Source organism: Meles meles, chromosome 4 (genome assembly GCF_922984935.1).
Source record: "Meles meles chromosome 4, mMelMel3.1 paternal haplotype, whole genome shotgun sequence".
In the NCBI taxonomy this organism is placed as follows: Eukaryota; Metazoa; Chordata; class Mammalia; order Carnivora; family Mustelidae; genus Meles; species Meles meles.
In genome coordinates, this window is record NC_060069.1 from 93,534,178 (window position 1) to 93,555,738 (window position 21,561).

The 21,561-nt window shown below is 35.4% G+C and overlaps 1 protein-coding gene across 4 annotated transcripts in view; it reads right to left on the minus strand.

Moving 5' to 3' along the window:
- TRPC1 (transient receptor potential cation channel subfamily C member 1) overlaps positions 1 to 21,561 on the minus strand; it is a 73,511-nt gene that overhangs the window by 28,207 nt on the left and 23,743 nt on the right. For all 4 annotated transcript variants that reach the window (XM_046003771.1, XM_046003772.1, XM_046003774.1 and 1 more), the window contains 3 exons: positions 10,827 to 10,958; positions 7,112 to 7,307; positions 1,549 to 1,885 (listed from right to left, as the gene is read on the minus strand). In XM_046003771.1, the coding sequence (XP_045859727.1) occupies positions 1,549 to 1,885; positions 7,112 to 7,307; positions 10,827 to 10,958 (665 nt within the window). The remainder of the gene's footprint in view (positions 1 to 1,548; positions 1,886 to 7,111; positions 7,308 to 10,826; positions 10,959 to 21,561) is intronic.

Here is a 21,561-nt window from a genome sequence, read left to right on the forward strand (position 1 = left end):
TTATGCTAAATGAAATAAGTTAAAGACAAATACCATATGATTTCAGTCATATGCAGAATTTTTTTTTTAAAGATTTACTTATTTGAGAGAGTGCAAGCAAGTGCGGAGAGGGGCGAAGGGAGATGGAAAAAGAAACCTTAGCAGACTTCTTGATGAGCTCAAAGCCCCACGCAGGGCTCAATCTCTCAACTCTGAGTTCACGACCCTGAGTTCACAACCTGAGTTGAAACCAAGAGTTAGTCACTTAACCGACTGTGCCACCCAGGGTCCCCTTACTCATGTGGAATTTAAGAAACAAAACAGATGAACATAGAGGAAGGGAAGGAAAAATAAAATAAGATAAAAACAGAGGAGGCAAACCATAAGAGACTCTTAACTATAGGAAACAAACTGAGGGTTGCTGGAGGGGAGGTGGGTGGAGGGTAATGGAGTAACTGGGTGATGGGCATAAGAAGGTCACTTGATGTAACGAGCACTGGGTGTTAAATGCAACTGATTTATCACTAAATTCTACCCCTGAAACTAATAATACACTATGTGTTAACTAAATTGAATTTAAAAACAAAAACAAAACAAGGCTGAAGATACAGAAGGAAATAAAGGAGATGTCATTAAAAGACCATAAATAGACAATGTGATTATATCTCAACTCCCCTCCATCCCCCACAAAAAAGGGCAAGAGCTGTAACAACTGCAAGGAGGTCATTTAAAATATTTATCACATAGCATAACACTCATAAAAATAAAGTTTCTTATATTTAAAAACCTATTCATTTCTAAAAAGATCTGGTTATCATTACAAAGAACTGATTCATAGTCAGTGAGTCACCAGGGAATCCTTTAAATCTAAATTTAAATAATGTTTCTATAATAAAGATAAAGATATAACCTCATAAGTTCAAAGGTTCTTTTTTTTAAAGATTTTATTTATTCATTTTAGAGAGATACAGAGACAGAGATGGAGAGAGAGAGCACAAGCAGGGGGAGAGGCAGAGAGAGAGGGAGAAGCAGACTCCCCAATGAGCTGGGAGCCTGACATGGGGCCCCATCCCAGGACCTGGAGATCATGACCTGAGCCAAAGACAGACACTTAACTATCTGAGCCACCCAGGCGCCCCAGTTCATAGGTTCTTAAAAGGAAAACTAATGGTTTAATAAGACAAAATAGTTAACTCTTCAAATGCAACAAAGTATAATATATATTACATTTCAAAGTACCTAAGAAGATTCATACTCTTATACCAAAAAAAGCATTCATCAGCACAATTTTTGTTTTAATAATAAACAATTTTAGAGACTGAGAATAAAGAATTTTTCACCTCTAAATAATTAAGTAATATTAAATAAGAGATCTGCTCCCTTATCAAGTTCAGGATCATTTATCATTACAAAAATGTTAGTTAAGTCTTCAACGAACATGAAAGTGTTCAAATTCTTGCTGTGCAGTTTAAAATTATAAAGTGAACACACATGTTTGTAATGCCAGCAAGTAAGGGAGAACTAAGGGCTATATAAAAGCGGAATCTTTTGAATAAACTTGACACTTACCAATAATCCACAGTATAAGTAGATAGTCTATTCTTTCAAGGGCTGGCCCCATTGTGTTTTTCTTATCCTCATTGTAGACAAGAGAGTAGAGGTTTAGTAACAGCAGGAACGTGAAATATGATGCTCCATGAATAATAAATTTCATAAAAGGAGTGTGAATGATTCTGCCAAACTGAGATTTGGGAGCTATCAAATAACAAAGTGACAAAACTGGCCAAAAGATGCCAACTGTCAAAACTGTCATTATCTTCTTACAGGTGGGCTTACGTCGGTAACCTGACATCTGTCCAAACCAAACAGTGTTCAGGAACTGCTGGCAGTTAGACTGTGAGACAAACTGAAAAGAACACACACATATATACACAAAAATAAATAACTATTAATAACTATTTATTATATTAATAATTAACAATAAATTGCCTATAGATACAATTTGATAATACCATTATTTAACTGATATTCAAAGTATTAAAATCAATTCTATACAATTCACATAATTTTTTGTTTTTTGTTTTTCTTATATGTAATAAAAGAGTGTAGAGGTTGAGAGCATAGACTCTGAAGCCAGATTACCTAGATTCAAATCCAGGCTCTGCCACTTAATAATTGACCTTGAGCAAGTCTTTAAACCTCTTTCAGCCTCAAATTTCCCATCTATAAAATGGGGATAATAACAGTCTCTACCCATAAACTTGTTACAAGGATTAAATATAAAGCGCTTAGAATAGTGCCTGATTCATAGCATGTAGTATTTAAGTATTAATATTAATAGGCTACTTAGCCATTTTGCAAAATTTAATTTATAAAGACTCTCATAATGTTTGTGAAATTTCAAAGTTAACAACCACAAACCAAAGGAAAAAACTTCTTTCTAGAAGAACTACTGATTCCAGTTAGAAGAAACCAAGATACTAAGATAGCAAAGCAATCCAAGTCTAAACATCAGATACATTTATGCTCCATGAAAACACTGAGGATTTCTTTAAATGTATTATACTCTCAATCTGCTTAAAACTGAATTCTGTGTAAGAAAAAAAGAAAATATATTGCCAAATAAGAGGGAAATTCTAGCTCAAGTATAGGAATCAATTTACCAAAGTTTACAAAGCTTCTTAGTTTACTAATTTCAGAAGCAGTATTTTCAATATAATGTTCAAGTTGTGAAGTATAACTTAAAGATTCTGGTAACTGTGGGTACAATTACGAGATCAGGTTTGGAATGACCAAAGTGATCATAATGTCATTAATATATTAAAAACTAATTGGCCAATCTTCTGTTTTAAAATTATTTATCCTGGGGGTGCCTGGGGGGCTCAGTGGGTTAAAGCCTCTGCTTTCGGCTCAGGTCATGATCCCAGGGTCCTGGGATTGAGCCCCTCATTGGGCTCTCTGCTCAGCAGGGAGCCTGCTTCCTCCTCTCTCTCTCTGCCTGCTTCTCTGCCTACTTGTGTTCGCTGTCTGTCAAATAAATAAAATAAAATAAAAAAATCTTTAAAATTATTTATCCTGGGTGCCCAGGTGGCTCAATCTGGTGAGCGTGTGACTATTGATTTTGGCTTAGGTCATGATCTTAGGGTTCTGAGATTGAACCCCATGTCAGGCTCCTGGCTCAGCATGGGAGTCGGCTTCCCTTCTCCCTCTCCCTCCGCCCCTCCCCACTGCTCATGCTTGCTCTCTCCATCTCTCAAATAAATAAATAAAATCTTAAAAAAAAAAGAGGAATTTCCTATATACTACACTTGTTTTTGACAGTTAAATCTTGCTTCATTCTTCTGCTCAGATTCTAGTACTCTTAAGGGATCTTAATTTGTCTCTCAAGATGAAATACTGCGGAGAAATAGCTTTTCTTCCCTACCAACTACCCAGTTTAGTAGCATCCCAAATTTAGTGGTTTTTCCCTTTCCCCCAATATCAAAGGACTGACTGCTGTCCTTGCCATCTCTCTATATAATAACAATTTAATTAATAGCCATATTAGGGGCGCCTGGGTGGCTCAGTGGGTTAAAGCCTCTGCCTTCGGCTCAGGTCATGATCCCAGAGTCCTGGGATCGAGCCCCGCATCGGGCTCTCTGCTCCGCAGGGAGCCTGCTTCCTCCTCTCTCTCTGCCTGCTTCTCTGCCTAGTTGTGATTTCTCTCTGTCAAATAAATAAAATATAAAAAAAAAAAAAACCATGTTAAATATGTAATTTGAAGGACAAGATTTCAACTAGAAATGTTTTAGGTCTGTGGTGGTTTTAAAACAATGATAACAAATTCTTTGCTACTCCTCTCATCAAGAAGTGGGTTATCATGTTTCATACCCTTCAATTCAACAAAGTTGTGATTGGTTTAATCAGCAAATTCTGGAAGAAGTGATACCGTGTGACTTCTGAGGGTCGATTTTAAAAGACTGTGCAGGTTCCACCTTGTTTGAGGAACACCTGATTTTGATGCCATTATCTGTCATATAAAGCATCCTACTACCCAAAGCTACTATGCTGTGAGGAAGCCCAGGCTACAGGTAGGCACTCTGGGCAGCCCTCGGAAGCTTCTTAGACCATCTCCTCACAGTCAACCCACCATGATGACCATGCCCTTCCATGATTCCAGTAGTAACTGCTCAGGAGGCCAATCCTCAGTGGATCCACTCACCTCACTGGAGAGCTCCCTGCTGGTCTTCAGCTGCTGCTCAGACACCAGTCTGCTCAGACACTCAGACATTTGAATGAAGAAGCCTCCACATGACTGTACCCCCAGTTATCTGAGCTACCTCCAGCTGAGACCCTAGACACAGTGAAGCAAGGACAAATTATCCATGCTTGCTGTGCCCTTTCCTAATTCCTGGCCTACACAATCCAAGAGCAGAGTAAAATGATTATGAAATTATTGTAAATGATTATGAAATACTGTTTTATGCCACTGAGTATCAGGAATTGTTATCCAGGACAGATTACCTAAACAAGTCTACCAACTATTTGGGAAGATATTATCCTCCCCTTTGATCGTATCTAGAAATCTAGCTTTAAAAACTACATTTTCATGCATCCTTAAAATTACAGAGTATTTTCCTTTCTAATAAAAATATTACTACTAATTCTTCTTTCCTTTTCTTGCATCTTCTTTAGAATGGAACATTTGGTTACATTTGTTAGTCCTCAGGGCGATTTGATATATATATATATATATCAATCATTAGGAAACTGGCTCTTAGTTTTTCCTTCCCCAACCAGGATAATCTCAGGTCTTTCCCACCTATCTTTGGGGTTTCTTTTAGTTGATTGTGTAACTCGCTATCTCTTTATTCTATCGTTTAATAGTATTTCATGTCTATTTTAAGTCGTAGAACACAACCTAAGAGGTAGTCAAAATGTGTATTAGAGGACAATTATATCAGGTGTTCTATATTATTTCAATTTATACACATTAGTGCTATACTTCCTTTTTAAGCACACAAGTATGTTGTTGATTTATAATCTTATAGTTACACTGATCCAAATTCTTGTGTTTAATTTTTTCCTATAAATGTTTTCCTTTTTTTTTTTTTAAAGATTTTACTATTTATTTGACAGAGAGACACAGCCAGAGAGGGAACACAGCAGGGGGAGGGGGAGAGGGCGAAGCAGGCCTGACAAGCAGGGAGCCCAGTGTGGGGCTTGATCCCAGGACCCTGGGACCATGACCTGAGCCAAAGACAGACGCTTAATGACTGAGCCACCCAGGTCCCCATAGATATTTTATCTTAATCAAGAACCTTAGAGTATTAGAAAAAGTATAGGATTTGAAGCCAGAAATCTGGGTTAATGATATACTATGTAGGTAATATTAAAATAAGCATCTTAAAATTCCTGTACCAATTTCCTCACAAACCATTGTGAGGCTCAAATTTTCAAACAAAATAATAAAAAATTCTGCTCCTAGAACCAGAAGTCCTGTATCTTGCCTTCTACCATTGTATGTCTCAGGTCACATTTTTATATTAATGCAAATCTGATAACCAAGTTTTATTCCAACATCTATATTAATAATAAAAATAATGGGCCTTAGGGGTATCTAGGTGGCTCAGCTGGCTTAATGTCCAACGAGTTCAGTCTAGGTCATGATTTCAGGATAGGGAGAATGAGCCCTGCGATGGTTGTGGTGTCTCTTTGTCCCTCTCCTTTTGCCCTTTCGCCTGCTTGTGCTCGTGCTCTCTCGTGTTCTCTCTCACTAATCTTTTTAAAATCTTTTTTTAATCTTTTTAAAAAAAATAATGGTCTTAGAAAAAATACCTTAAAAGTATCACTTACCAATACCTCATACTATCAGCTGGGTATCATTACCTACATACAAACACCTGTGTTTAGTAAATTATCTCAAAAAATGAAATTTAAAATGCATACCTTCCTTCTTCAAGTATCGTGTGTGTGTCATGTATCGTGTGTGTGTGTGCGCATGTCTATGTGTGGGGATTAAAAATAGGTATTTCCCTTAATAGGAAAAGATGATGCCAGTAGAATCAGAGTGAATTTAGTTATCACATCATGGGCCTCTCCACCTTTGGGCTTTAATGAATTAAGAAATAAGAACCAGGAAACACAGCATCTGATACTTTATTTTTAAACAGAAAGGTACTATTACTATAGAAAGCGCTATTTTAACCAAATCAACAAAACAAACCTACGACAGACAAAATACAAGATAGAACCATCATTATGAAAGTACTTACCATACAAGATCTTATTTAAATAGCTACTATTTGGCAAAAATACTAAATTAACATCCTTATTATTATTATAATTAAAATTAATTGTTAAAACAACTTGTATCAACAATACTTTAATTTCTTTTAAAAAAGGAAAGTAGTAAAACTGTCCTTAAACCAAAAAATAATAATAATAATAATACTAGCAACTGCCATTTATTGAGTACTTGCTTAATGCCACCCTTGGGGTGCCTGGATGGTTCAGTCAGGTAAGCATCTGCCTTTGGCTCAGGTCATGACTCCGGGGTCCTGAAATCGAGCCCCATATTGGGCTCCCCAGCTCAACAGGGAGTCTGCTTCTCCCTCTCCCTCTAACCCTCACCCCATTCATCCTCTTGCTCTCTCTCTTAAATAAATAAATAACCTTTTAAAAAAAAGTGATGGTAGAGTATCTTTTTTTTTTTTTTAGATTTTTTTTTTAAATTTATTTACTTGACAGACAGAGATCACAAGCAGGCAGAGAGGCAGAGAGAGAGAGAGGAGGAAGCAGGCTCCCTGCTGAGCAGAGAGCCCGATACGGGGCTCGGCGCCCCTAGAGTACATATCTTTAATTCTCAATTAATTGCCCTGAACCACTATACTACTATGGAGGAAATAATTTCTATTTTTAAAAGATTTATTTATTTATTTTAGAGAGAGAGAGAGAGAGAGAGAGCACTAGCAGGAAGGAGAGGGAAAGGGAGAGAAAACCCCAAGTAGACTCCACACTGAGTGAGGAGGCTGGCTTTATCTCACGAACCTGATATCACAACCTGAGCCGAAACTAAGAGTAAGACACTTAACCAACTGTGCCACCTAGGCACCCTGGAAATAATGTATATATATCACAGAAAACCTCATACCTCCTTTTGGTTATATTTGATAGCAAGTTTTAGACGACTTAAATTCATTCTTTCTTCTAGTAATCCCCGTTTGTCAAGAGGCTCGTCACTAGATGTATGGTTTAGGATAACTTCCAATTCTCGTGAATTCCGCGCTTGTGCAAGCAAATCTTTAGCAAACATTTTACATTGTCGGGCTAGTTCCTCATAATCATTCCTGCAAAATGCAACAGTTTATTATTAGAAATGTCACTTCCAGCTTCTAATTAAGCTCTTTTCAATAGAAAATTACCTACTCAGTAACATTTTAATTCTGACAGGGCTCTTCAAAATCTGAAGTCATTTGTGCTGATGGTCAAAAGAAGCTACTGGTTCATAAATTCTCTACAGCTTTGGGGGAAACTGTAACACAATTATATTCCCTGTGTTCTCACAGATAATTTTAGAGGAGGACAGTATTTCCTTATATATACTAATATTCCTAGAAATTCTGTTTATAGTTTCCAACCAGCCATTAACTCATTTGCCATTATTCTCTGTCTGACATAAAACTTCTTTCACATTACTCATCTAAACAATAGATAATAATAATGCTATCCAATAAATATTACTATGTAACTTTTAATGAGAGTTGTTTTCAATAATTGTCTACAACATGATATATGCTACTTTTGATATTAAAATAGTATTCTCATTCACTTTTAAAGTGTTCGTTTGAATAAAATTCAAGTTGGAAAGAAAAGACACTGAAATACTCCTAGTAAAGAATTTTCTTTCATAATCACTATTCCCTGAAACTTAGGATTTAACTGCTGATTAAAGATGGGCCTAAATCGGGGTGTCAGGGTGGCTCAGTTGGTAGGGCAACTGCCTACGGCTGACGACGTCATAATCCCAGGGTCCTGAGATAGAGCCCCGTATTGAGCTCCCTATTCCTCAGGGAGGCTGCTTCTCCCTTTCCCTCTGCCTGCTGCTCCCCCTGCTTGTGCGCTCTCTCTCTCTCTCTCTCTCTGTCAAATAAATAAATAAAATCTTTGGGGGGAAAAAAGATAGGCCTATCTCCCAACAAACCTGTGAGAAACTGAGAAGTTTTAGCAGATAATCCTCTATAAGAACATCAGTTATATTAAAATTATGTCTGTAATAACTTGAAAATAAAGTTAGAGAGGTATAAATATAAGTCAATTGGGGTCAGATTCAGAAAATAATTTTTTAATTTTAATTTTATTTTATATTTATATTATTTTATTTTTAATTTTATTTATTTATTTGACAGAGAGAGAGAGATCACAAGTAGGCAGAGAGGCAGGCAGAGAGAAAGGGGGAAGCAGGCTCCCCACTGAGCAGAGAGCCTGATGCGGGCCTCAATTCCAGGACTCTGAGACCATGACCTGAGCTGAAGGCAGAGGCTTAACCCAGTGAGCCACCCAGGCACCCTTCAGTTTTTTGCTCCTTACTGGGAAAGGGAAAATAGAAAAATTTCCCAATGATTAATCATCTATATAATGGGATTTTTCACGAACAGAAATTATCACTCAAAGAATTAAAAACTTTTCCTTAGAGGTTAACATTTTTTATCTATTCTTTGGATTTACTATATTACCAAAACTACCTAAAAATAAGTAATTACATTTCTTTAACAAATGAAGTATTACTGCTTCTTAGTCTAGAAATCCAATTACAGATGAGAATATTCATCAAAAGTATGTATTATTACAAAGAGGTCTCATCTTTAGGTAAACACTGACAGACCACTGAATTCAGTAAGATCAATATATTTTATTAATCTAATTTTCTTAATCTTTAACAAATTATTATAAGACTAATAAATGGCTGTGTATATTTTAGATGGAAATATAGTAGACTAGCAGCCAGGAGTCCTATGTTCTAGTTATAATTCTTGGTAACTCTGTTTCTAATTAGATGCTGCTTATCAGTAAAATATCTAACCTATATAGATCACTTTCCCTGTCTACAAAAACAAGGGGATTGGGGGCACCTGGGTGGCTCAGTCGGTTAAGCGTCTGCCTTCAGCTCAGGTCATGATCCCAGGGTCCTGGGATCAAGTCCCACATCGGGCTCCCTGCTCAGCAAGGAGCCTGCTTCTCCCTCTCCTCACTTGTGTGCTCTCTCTCATTATCTCTGCCTCTCTCTAATATGTAAATAAATAAATTTTTTAAAAATGGAATTAAAGTAAATGGATTTTATGACCTATGTTCAAAATCTAACTTTATTATCCGATGATTACAGAATAATCATAGCAGTTGCTTCAAATCCTTTTTGGAAGGAGCTGAATGAATTCTACTTTATATGGTAACTGAGAACTCCAATTATAAGATTATAATAAGAAGTTCTTTAGAATTAAAAGTAATAACTTATTAACAGCCTCATATGCTAATAAAGTTAAAAGTACCAACAAGTTACATTTTAACCATGTCTTATGTTTTTCTCAAAGTATATACTTTGTGTCCTATCAAGTTTAAATAAATTTTAACTTATCCAAATTGAAATACAGGAGTTCCATACTTAAAAACTTATGAACAGGTGTATTTAAAAAGTTTCTAGAACTCAGCTATCAAAAACAAACTATAAACTGTTTTTAAGGCATAAGAAAACTGCAAGCTTCTTGTCACCCTTCCAGAAAGAAGTCTGAATCTTTCCATCTTGTCAAGTCACTAAAGGAGTGCAATGCAAAGAGGGGGCGCCTCCCACGCAGCTAGACTGAAAAGGAAAGGTAGAGATAGGTATAACCTGCACCCCAGAAACCTTCCAGCAGGAACTAGCAAGAAATAATCAATCTCTCCTTCAGGAGGCACAAGGGATACTTTAAAATAAGGGAAAGTCTCAAAGATTTTCCTCAAGTCTAAGAAATATAGTTTTCTAAGGACTTTTATTTTTTTAATGCCTAAATTAGTAGTTTAATAGGCTACTTTTCCCAAAGCCTTTTTTTGTTCCTCCACCTTAACTCTCTAAGGGAAATTGGTAACAATAGTTCTTTATGTCAAAATGACGTTTAACTCTTCATTTCAGAAGAAAACTCAGAATGGGATTCATCCCTCTTAATCAGCAGTATTTTATTTTTATGTGATAGCTTCTTTTCCCAAAGCCTTTTTCTGTCCTCCCAACTTAACGCTCTAAGAGAAATTAATAAATGATTATTTTTTGTGTCAAAATTACATTCAACTCTTCATTTCAGAAGAAAACTCAGAATGGGATTCATCCCTCTTAATCAGTAGTATTTTATTTTTATATCTACATGTTATGTGTCTCCTAATAGAAAAATCTCACCAAACAGTGAAAACAGACTATGTCTGTGTGAATGGAATGTTCCTGAAACACAGAAAGCATTCTACATGCTTCTGAAAGTTATGAAGGACCAAGCTCTCAGGATGACTATAGAATTTGAGAATGAGGGGAGGTAGAATAGAGAACAGTTACAAATTTGCTCTTGCTTAAGGCTGCCACTCCCCCTACTCTTCACTGTCTTAGAACTCCTTTGGCAACATTCAACAAATGGCAAAGGGCAGGTGGGGAAAGAGCGACCTAAGTAACATCAAGGTCTATTCCACTGAGCCAGAAGGAAAATCCCAGGTAAGTGGCAGCAAGGTCTGGTCATCTTGGATCAAAAGTAAATAAATACAAACATGAATTTGGTTTATGGGAAAAAAAAACAAAACCTCAGGCTGAAGGGATTCTGGAAAAAAGGATATAATTTACAATTTCCACTCATTCTCACCTGAATTCCACCTCCACAAGACTTAATTCTTTTAAATCAGCACTAAGTTCAAATGCTCTCAGAATTGGATCCTCCTCCGTTAACATTATTAGAGCTGGACTGGCCAAACAGCGATATATATCAAGACGAAACCTGTGATAAAATTCGATTCCATAATGTAAAATAAATGGGTTATACACATATAATTAGTATTTTCAACCTATAATTTTCATAAATTTAAAATTAAAGTACTATAAAATTAAAAGAAAATAAAACTATAATATACTTATTACATAAGTAATAAGTATATTACACTACATAAAGACTTAAAAAATAAGTCTTTGTATTTTTCAATCCAATTTAATTTAAAAATTTCTACTCTTGAACCAATATTATTTTAAATGGAATAGGCTAACAGCTAATACATTTTGAATATGATGTGAATGGTTATTAAATTTTTCCTTCCTCAGTGACAAGACTACATTAATACACTAAATATATATAACACATGACTCATTCAACCAGGTTATTTTTGTTCAACCAGGTTGTTTTTTAAAGATGTTTCAAATCTGGGGCGCCTGGGTGGCTCAGTGGATTAAGCCGCTGCCTTCGGCTCAGGTCATGATCTCAGGGTCCTGGGATCGAGCCCCACATCGGGCTCTCTGCTCTGCAGGAAGCCTGCTTCCTCCTCTCTCTCTGCCTGCCTCTCTGCCTACTTGTGATCTCTCTCTCTGTCAAATAAATAAATAAAATCTTTAAAAAAAAAAAAAAAAAAAAAAAAAAAAGATGTTTCAAATCTTAGGAATGAAATCATTCATTCATGTATAATCTCTAGCTAATGGAAAAGCACACCACTTTACCTTCTGTAAACTAGTTATGGTTCATATTTAATACCTAAATAAGAAGCAAATCACAAAATTTTTGCAATAAATCTTTCATTTATAAACATATAATTTTTAATTTATAAATTTAGTAGATATTATATAATGTATATTTCCTTCCAAACATAAATTTAATACATGCTTGTTATTAAAAAAAAGCAAGCAGTGTAGGGGTGCCTGGGTGGCTCAGTCGGTTAAGTGTCTGCCTTTAGTTCAAGTCATGATCCTGGGTCCTGAGACTGACCCTTGTATCAGGCTCCCTGCTCAGCGGGAAGCCTGCTTCTCCCTTTACCTCTCTCTCTGCCTACTGTTTCTCCTGCTTGTGCTCTCACATGTGCACTCTCTCTCTCTGTGAAATTAAGTAAGTAAATAAATAAAGCCATTTGGAAATATGATGGTCCCCAGCTCTCCTCCTTCCACCAACTCTACTCCTCTAAGAATGGTCACATTACAGAGAATTATGAATATCCTTATTATTTTCAATTCACACACAAACATAATCAGACATATTATATAAAGAAACAACTTTTTCTAAGTTACTACATATAGAGTCATGTCATTTTTTTTTCCCCCAAACTGGATGGTTTCCCATTTGATGGCAGCTCATCAGATCTCCAAAAATGGAAATTTCAGTTGCTTCTAATTTTTTACTTCTATAAATAACACAGCAATGAATATTCTTCAGTTCATATGTTCTTTGCACACTTAGAATTGCTGTATAAAATGGCAGTTGTATTGTAAATTCTAATAGATGCTTCTAAAGCACTAACAATAAGGAGAGCTCATTTCCCCCTACATCATTAATATTTTGCCACTTTCACAAATGAAAAATGGAATTTTATGTGAATTTCTTAAAAAGCTTAAGCATCCTTTCCTGTTTACTTTCCATTTATACTACTTCTATAAATTCTTGTTTTCATTAGCTTATTTTTCTGAAAATTGTTTTTTTTAAATCAATTTGTAAGATCTACATATCAAAGAAATTAGCCCTCTATCTAGTCAAACTATTTTATTTTATTTAATTTATTTTTTTTTTTAATATTTTATTTATTTGACAGAGAGAAATCACAACTAGGCAGAGAGGCAGGCAGAGAGGCAGGCAGAGAGAGAGGAGGAAGCAGGCTTCCCGTGGAGCAGAGAGCCCGATGCGGGGCTCGATCCCAGGATCCTGGGATCATGACCTGAGCCGAAGGCAGAGGCTTTAACCACTGAGCCACCCAGGCGCCCCCAAACTATTTTAAATACTTTTTTCCCAGTTTATTGCTTGTCTGCATTCCCCAACTAACCCAGAGACTCATCAGGACACAGTAGAACTCTTTTATAGAACTCTTTTATAGTAGAACTCTTTAATACAAAGTGTATTAACACTTTGAGCCTATAACTCTACCCAAATCAGTGGCTCACCTATACAGACTCTGAAATGACCCTTAGGAATCAAGGCTAAAAAATAAAAATAATCAGGGGTGCCTAGGTGGCTCAGTCAGTTAAGCATCCAATTCTTGGTTTCAGATCAGGTCATGATCTCACGAGTTGTGGGATGGAGCCCCGGAACCAGCTCTGCACTCAGCGAAGAGTCTGCTTGAAGATTCTCCCCTCTGCCTCTCCCCCTCCACTCACATGCATGCTCTCTCTTTAAAATAAATAAATCTTTTTAAAAAATAAGAATCAAAAACTGAAAGAGGCACAGAGATCTATTATTATATATCACAGGGAAACAGATTGTTCAGGCCAGAAAAATAATAATAATTTTTAAAAATCTTAGAAAAGTAAAACAGTATTCAGAGTTTCTACAATATGTACTAGACTGTCCAGATTTCAAACAAATTAATATTAGATGCGCAAGAAAGGGTCAAGCTGTGCCTCACTGAGGAGCAACAACAGAGGGGAAAATAGACTCCATTAAAATCATCCACCAAAAGGCCCAGGACAGAATCCTCCTTCACAACCCTCAGAATAAACCAACCCTGCCCATACCTTGATTTTGGATTCCTAGGCTTGTGCTCGCTTCGGCAGCACATATACTAAAATTGGATTCCTAGGCTCCAGAATTGTAAGACAATAAGTTTCTGTTGTTTAAGTCACCCAGTGTGGTATCCTATTATGACAGCCTTAGCAAAATAATGCAGGGCTCAACAGTAGATCTGAACTGGCAGGAGAAAGAACTACCAAACTTGAAGATATATTGTTAGAGATTATGCAAGCCAAAGACTAAAGAGATGAAAAAGAATGAGGAAAAAGGAACAGAAATTCACAGAGATATGTAATACTATTAAATACAAAAACATACTCACAATGGGTACATACCGGGAGAGAAAAGAAGAAAAAATATTTGCAAAAATAATGGCTAACAACTTACTATATTTATAGGACAAATGCAAAGAGACTCACAAACAGAAACATCACAGTAAATATGCTGAGAGTCAAAGGCAGGGAAAAAATCTTGAAAGCAACAAGAGGAAATGATGAGGCATTTGCAAGGAAACCCCAATAAGACTAACAGCAGACTTCTCAGTCAAAACAATAGAAGGATAAAATATTCAAAGCACTCAAAGGAAAAAAAAAAAACAACCATCAGACAAAAATCCTATAACCAGCAAATCTATTACTCAAAAGTAAAGGCAAAATAAGAACTTTGTCTGATAAAGACTGATTGAATAACCTGCCTTACAAGAAATACTAAAGGAAGTTCTTCAGGCTGAAAGCAAGTGATCCAAGATGATAATTCAAATCCACATAAACAAAAAGAACAAGTAAAAGTAGTTATGTAATTACAAAAGACACTATAAATGTATATTTCTTTCTGCCTTTTAACTGATTTAAAAAGCAATTATATAAGGGCATCTAGGTAGCTCAGTCAGTTAAGAATCAGACTCTTTTTTTTTCCATTTTATTTTATTTTATTTTATTTCTTTTCAGTGTTCCAGAATTCATTGTTTATGTACCACACCCAGTGCTCCATGCAATGGCGGCTCGGGTCGTGATCTCAGGATCATGAAATCCAGTCCCACATCAGGCTCCATGCTCAGTGTGGAATCTGCTTGAGATTCTCTCTCCCCCTCTCCCTTAAATAAATAAATAAAAGCAATTTATTTTTTCTTTAAAAAGCAATTATATAAAATAATATATGTACCATGTATCATTTGGCCTATTGTAACACAGAGAAATGTACTACATGTATAATGTAATCACCAGTAACAGCACAAAATAAGTGGACAGGACTACAACTGTAATAGACTAAAGAAATGATGACAGTAAAGTAAGCAACAATATGTTGTTGGGTTTATAGATGAAATATGTTTAATAACAATACCATTAAAAGGATGGAAACGAGAATAGAGCTATATAGAAGGAACACTCTATATATAATTATTAGAATTAAGCTAGTATTAATCTGAACCTGATTCTGACAAGTTAAGACACATATGGTAATCCCTGGGGCAACCAGTAAAAAACAAAAACAAAATTTAAAAAACTTGTGAAAACATATAATAAGTAATTCATTAATGATATTAAAATATACACTCAATGCAAAAAAAAGCACTAATGAAGGAACAGAGGAACAAGAAAGACGTAAGACACAAAGGAAACAAATGAGGAGACATGTGGAAAACAAGGCAAAATGACACATGTGAACACAACTGTATTAAGAACATTAAATGTAAATGGTTAAACAATCAAATTAAAAGGCAGATCTTGTCAGACTAAATTTTAAAAAAGCATAATCTAACTCTATGTTGTCTACAGGAGATACACTTTAGATTCAAAGATACAAACAGAAAGTAAGTCTGGAAAAAGTAATACCATGCAAACAGCAACCAAAGGAAAGCTGGAATAGCTATACTAGTATCAGACTTTAAAACTAACCAAAAAAATATTACTAGCAATAAAGAGGGACATTTTATAATGATAAAAGGTCAATCAAAGAAGATATAACATTTAGAAACATATTTGTAACTAACAACAGAGCACCAAAATCATGAAGAAAAAATTAATATAAATGGAAAAATAGACAACTGAACAATAACAAACAGTTTTAACACCCCACTTTCAATAGTGGATAGAACTAGACAAAAGATCAACAAGGAAAGAAAAGCAACCAACTAGACATTGACAGAATATTCCATCTGACAAGGATAAATTATATATTCTGATACATTCTGAGATTGAGAATTCCTCTCCTGGAAATTGAGAGAATAAATAGCTTGAAAACTGGAGGGAAAGGAAGATTCAAATACTATGAAAGAATATATGATTGAACGGAAGTTTATTGAATGCTCACTCCAAGAGTACACAGAATATTCAAGAGTATTATTTCAAGAGTACACATAATATTGTCCATGCCAAATTATATGGTAGGCCATAGAACTAGTCTTAACATTTCTTTAAAGAATGAAATGATAAAAAGTACTTTCTCCAAAGTAAGCAATGGTTTCTTAGCTATAATACCAAAAAGAGGTCAACTGGATGTCACCAAACTTCTTTAAAACTTCTGTGTTTCAAAGTACACCATCGAAAAAGTGAAAAGATAACTGATAGAATGTGAAAAAAAATTTACAAATCATGTATCTGATAAGGGACTTGTATCCAGGATATAAGACAAACAAACAACTCTTATAATTCAACAAATAAAAAAGCAGATAACCAATGAAAAAACTGGGAAATGGATTTGAATAGACATCTCCAAAAAAGATAAGCAAATAATCAATAAGACCTTAAAAGATGCAATTTATATGAAATACTCAGAAGAGGCAAACCCATAAGAACAGAAAGTAAATTCAGTGGTTTCCAGTGGTTTGGAGAGTAACAGGTAATGAGTATAGTGTTTCTTCTGGATGGGATGAAATGTTCTGGAATTAGGTAATGATGGTCAATGTATAACTTCATGAATATTATAAAAGGGTGAATATCAAAATATATGAATTATATCTCAAATTATACCTCAATAAAGTTACTTTTTAAAGATTTTACTTATTTGAGAAGGAGAGAGAACAAGAATGCAAGAGTGGGTTAGGGAGAAGCAGACTCCCTACTGAGCAGGGAACCCAATCAGGGCTCCATATCAGGATGCTGGGATCATGACGGCAGACACTTAACCGACTGGGCCACCCAGGTTCTCCTCAATTAAGTCATTTTAAAAATAGAGTATTTTCCAATAATTAATTAATTTAGAAATTAAATTAGAAAGCACCAGAAGAAAGAAATCTGGGAAATCCCAAAATATGTGAAAGTACAAAGCACAGTTTGAAATAACCCATGAATTAAAAGAATAAAAAGACAAGCCACATGCTGGGAGAAAGTATTTGCAAAAAATGTATCTGATAAAGGACGCTGCATATAAATTATGTAAAAAACTCTTAAAACACAACAACCCAATTAAAAAACAGGCAAGAGATCTGAACAGACATCTCACAAAAGAAGATACACAGATGGCAAATAAGCATATAGTAATGTACATCATACATCACTAGGGAATGGCAATTAAAGCAACAATGAGATACCATACCAATACACACACATTAGAAAGGCTAAAATTCAACGCGACAGTATCAAATGCTGATCAGGATGTGGAACATGAACTTCATTCATTGTTGGCAGGAATGCTGAAGTGCAGGCACTTTGCAAGACAGTTTGGAAGTTTCTTACATTCTTACCTTATGATCCAGCAATCACACTTCTTGATATTTATCTAATAAGTTGGACTTATGTCCACACAAAAACCTGTACATGAATGTTTATAACAGCTTTATTTATAACTTCCAAAACTTGGAAGCAATCAAGCTGTCTTTCAATAGGTAAATAGATAAACTGTAGTACCTTCATACAATGGAATATTATGCAGTGTTAAAAAGATATGTAATGTCAATCCATGAAAACACTTCAATGAAGGAAACCTAAATGCATATTCTTAAGTGAAAGAAGCCAATATGAAAAGGCTATAAACTATATAATTCCAATCATATGACATTTCAGAGAAAAGTTAAAACCAGAGACAGTTAAAAAAAAAATTAGTGTTTGCCAGGGGTTTGGGGTAAGGGAGGGCTAAATAAGTGTGATGTAGGGGATCTTTAGGGCAGTAAAACTATTTTCTATGATACTATAAATAGAAAATTCCAAATAGAAACTCCAGAACCAAGAATCTTAAGGCAAGGATGTTCACTCTTACTAATTTACATTCAATATCACACTGGAGGTTCTAGCCAGTGCAATAAGGCAAGAAAAATAAAGGCCTAAAGATTGGAAAAGAACTAAAACTTCCTCTACTTGAGAACATATAATCTCATATATAAAAAAACCTTTAGGAAGCTAAAAAGCAAACAAACAAAAAGCTCTATTAGAATAAATGAGTTTAGGAAAAACAAGATACAAAACGAGTGTACAAAAAAATCTGTTTTATTTCTATATACTAGCAACAAACCATCTGCAAATGAAATTAAGAAAGCAATTCATGTGCAACATTATCAAAACAAATAAAATACTTAGGAATAAATTGTAAAAAAAGAAGCACAAGATCAATACACTGAAGACTAGAAAATGTTGCTGAAAGTAATTAGGAAGGTCTAATAAAATAGAGAGATATAACATGTTCATAGGTTGAAAGATTAATATTATTAAAATGGCAATTCTCTCCAAATTGATTTAATGCAATCCCTCTTAAAAATCCAAGTATTTTTGTAAAAATTGATAACTCATTCTAAACTTTATTTGAAATGCAAAGAGCACAGCCTAGCAAAAAAAAAAAAAAAAAAAAAAGATGAAAGACTTACATTACCTCATTTTATTTTGTTTCAAGTTTTTATTTAAATTTCAGTTAGCTAATGTATGGTGTATTGTTAGTTTTGGAAGTAGAATTTAGAGATTCATTGCTTACATATAACACCCAACGCTCTGGGCTCCTGGGAGGTTCAGTTGGTTGGGTGTCTGCCTTCGGCTTGGGTCATGATCCTGGGATCCTGGGATCGAGTCCCACATTGGGCTCCCTGTTCCATGGGGAGTCTGCTTCTCTTTCTGCCCTCCCCCCCTGCTTGTGCTCAATCTCTCTCTATCTCTCTCGCAAAAATAAATAAAAATCTTAAAAAACCAACAAACACCCAGTGCTCATCACAAGGGCCTTCCTTAATACCCATCACCCATTTAACCCATCCCCCTGCCCACCTCCCCTTCAGCAACCCTCAGTTTGTTCTCTATAGTTAAGAGTCTGAGTAGACACTTCACCAAAGAAGATAGATTAATGGCATATAAACACATGATAAGATGCTTGATATTATAAGGCATAAGGGATATGCAAATTAAAACCATAATGAGATGCTACTATACTTGTGCTAAAATGGCTATGATCAAAAAAACTAACAATATAAAGTTGGTGACCATGTGGAGGAACTGAAAGCATCACATATCACAATGAGAATGTAAAATGCTACAATCACTTTGGAAAACAGTTTGGCAATTACTTAAAAAATTAAACATACACTTAACATACAATCCAGCAATTCCACTCCTAGGTATCTACCCAACAGAAATTAAAAAAAAAAAAAAAGTCCACAAAAAGACTTATATATGAATGTTCACTACCAAAAACTAGAAACAACTCAAATGTCCATCAACTAGTGAATGTATAAACAAAAGATTCATCCTTACAATGATATACTACTCAACAATAAAAAGAAATAAACTACTGATAAATGCAATATGAAAGAACCTCAAAGTACTATGCTAAGCAAGAGAAGCTAGAGACTTTAAGTCAATATATTTTGATTCTATTTATATGAAATTTCTAGAAAAGAAAAAACTATAGGTTATAGACAGAAGATATGTGGTTGCTTGCAGCTAGGAATGGGAGCAGGGATTGGCTACAAATGGGTATAACAGAACTTCTTCCAGTGCCGGAAGTGACAGAATATTGGATTCTGGTGACAGTATACACTTGTATACATTTACTACACCTGTGTACATTTACTGCAAATCATCAATCTCCATATTAAAAAAAAAAAAAAAAAAAAACTTTTTTGGGGTGCCTGGGTGGCTCAGTCAATTAAGTGGTCAACTCTGGCTTTTGGCTCAGATCATCATCCCAGGTGCCTGGAATCAAGCCACAAGTCAGGCTCCATGATCAGTGGGGAGTCTGCTTGAAGATTCTCTCTTCCTCTTTCTCTGCCTCTCCACTCCCCCAACCCCACTCATGTGCACATGCTCTCTCTCTCTCAAATAAATAAGTAAATCTTTAAAAAATTTTTCTTTGAGGCCTTTAGAATTATGTGATTATATTCTACATAACTTTCTGGGGTTTTGGTTTCATCCACACCCAGAAGAATATGGGAATATGAAATTCTACATTGTCCAAAATACTTTTAAGACAGTAATTTCATATTGCTCAACCTAAATATTTGGACAACCATAAAAACTGCAGTAGATGAAATAAGATTAATAACATATAGGCAAAATTAATGAAATAGGAGAGGAAACTTGAATGGACTCTATAGACAGAAATCAGGAGAGGGAATTTCTAACTTCAACATATAATTGATGGCCACTGATGGAGACTAGTTTCCAATCTAACACCACAGTTGAGAGTCACATTTCTAGCCAATTAAAATTCTAGTCATTAAGGAGCAGAATACAGAACCTCAAACTAATCATACTGGTTAGCTCCAGAGATAGGAGGAGAATTGAGATTGGTCAAAATTAAACTCAGAATTTTTACACAGATTTGAGGATTTATTCACATATTACTTGTGTCGTTAAAATAAATAGCTTTCAGGGGCCCCTGGGTGGCTCTGTGGGTTAAAGCCTCTGCCTTCAGTTTAGGTCATGATCCCAGCAAGCCCCGCATCAGGCTCTCTGCTTAGCAGGGAGCCTGCTTCCCCCTCTCTCTCTACCAGCCTCTCTGCCTGCTTGTGATCTCTGTCTGTCAAATAAATAGATAGATAGATAGATAGATAGATAGATAGATAGATAGATAGATAGCTTTCAAACTAGTATTACTAGAGCCTCATAGTTCATTGATTTTCTCAATGCCAAATCCAACTTTTCTAGCCAAGTTATACAAATTCAACTGCTTTCAAGGGTGAAGTGGGTTATAATATGAGTAAAGTTAAGTATACTTTGGGCTTATAGGCATTCAAACTCAAAACTATAAAAATCACTATTCAGTTTAAACAAAGCACTTCTCAACTTTTTAAAAACTTTGTCTTTCTTTGATAGACAATAAAGATTTCAAATATTCCTTTAAAGTTATTCAAAATTTCACAACACATCAAATAATTGAGACTAAAACCAAATCATAGCAATTATATTACTGAAAATGTTTTTCTAAACTACAATGGTCCATTACCCTTCCCTACCCCATTTAAAATTATGACCCCTGGGGTGCCTGAGTGACTGGGTTGGTTAAGCGGCTGCCTTTAACCCCAGGGTCAGCAGGGAGTCTGCTTCGCCAACTGCCCCTCACCCCACTCATGTTCTCTCTCATTCCCTCTCAAATAAATATAAAAATTTTAACAATAATACAAAAATAAAATAAGATAAAATAATCACTCCTAAGGGGTGCCTGGGTGGTTCAGTCAGTTAAAGGTTGGCCTTTGGCTCAAGTCATGATCCCAGGATCCTAGGATCAAGCCTGGAGTTTGGCTCCCTGCTCAGTGGGGAGTCTTCTTCTTCCTCTACCTCCCTTCCTACCCTCTGGCTTGTGCTCTCTGTCTCTCAAATACATAAAATCTTTATAAATAAATAAATAAATAATAAAATAAAATTACTGCCCCTCGATCTTATCATCACCTGAAACTTTAGCATCTCTAAAATTTAAAAACCAGTAACTTTATACAGACTGCCTCACTTCTTTATTGCCAGGATATTGGCTCTTCAACTTCACCAAAACCTTT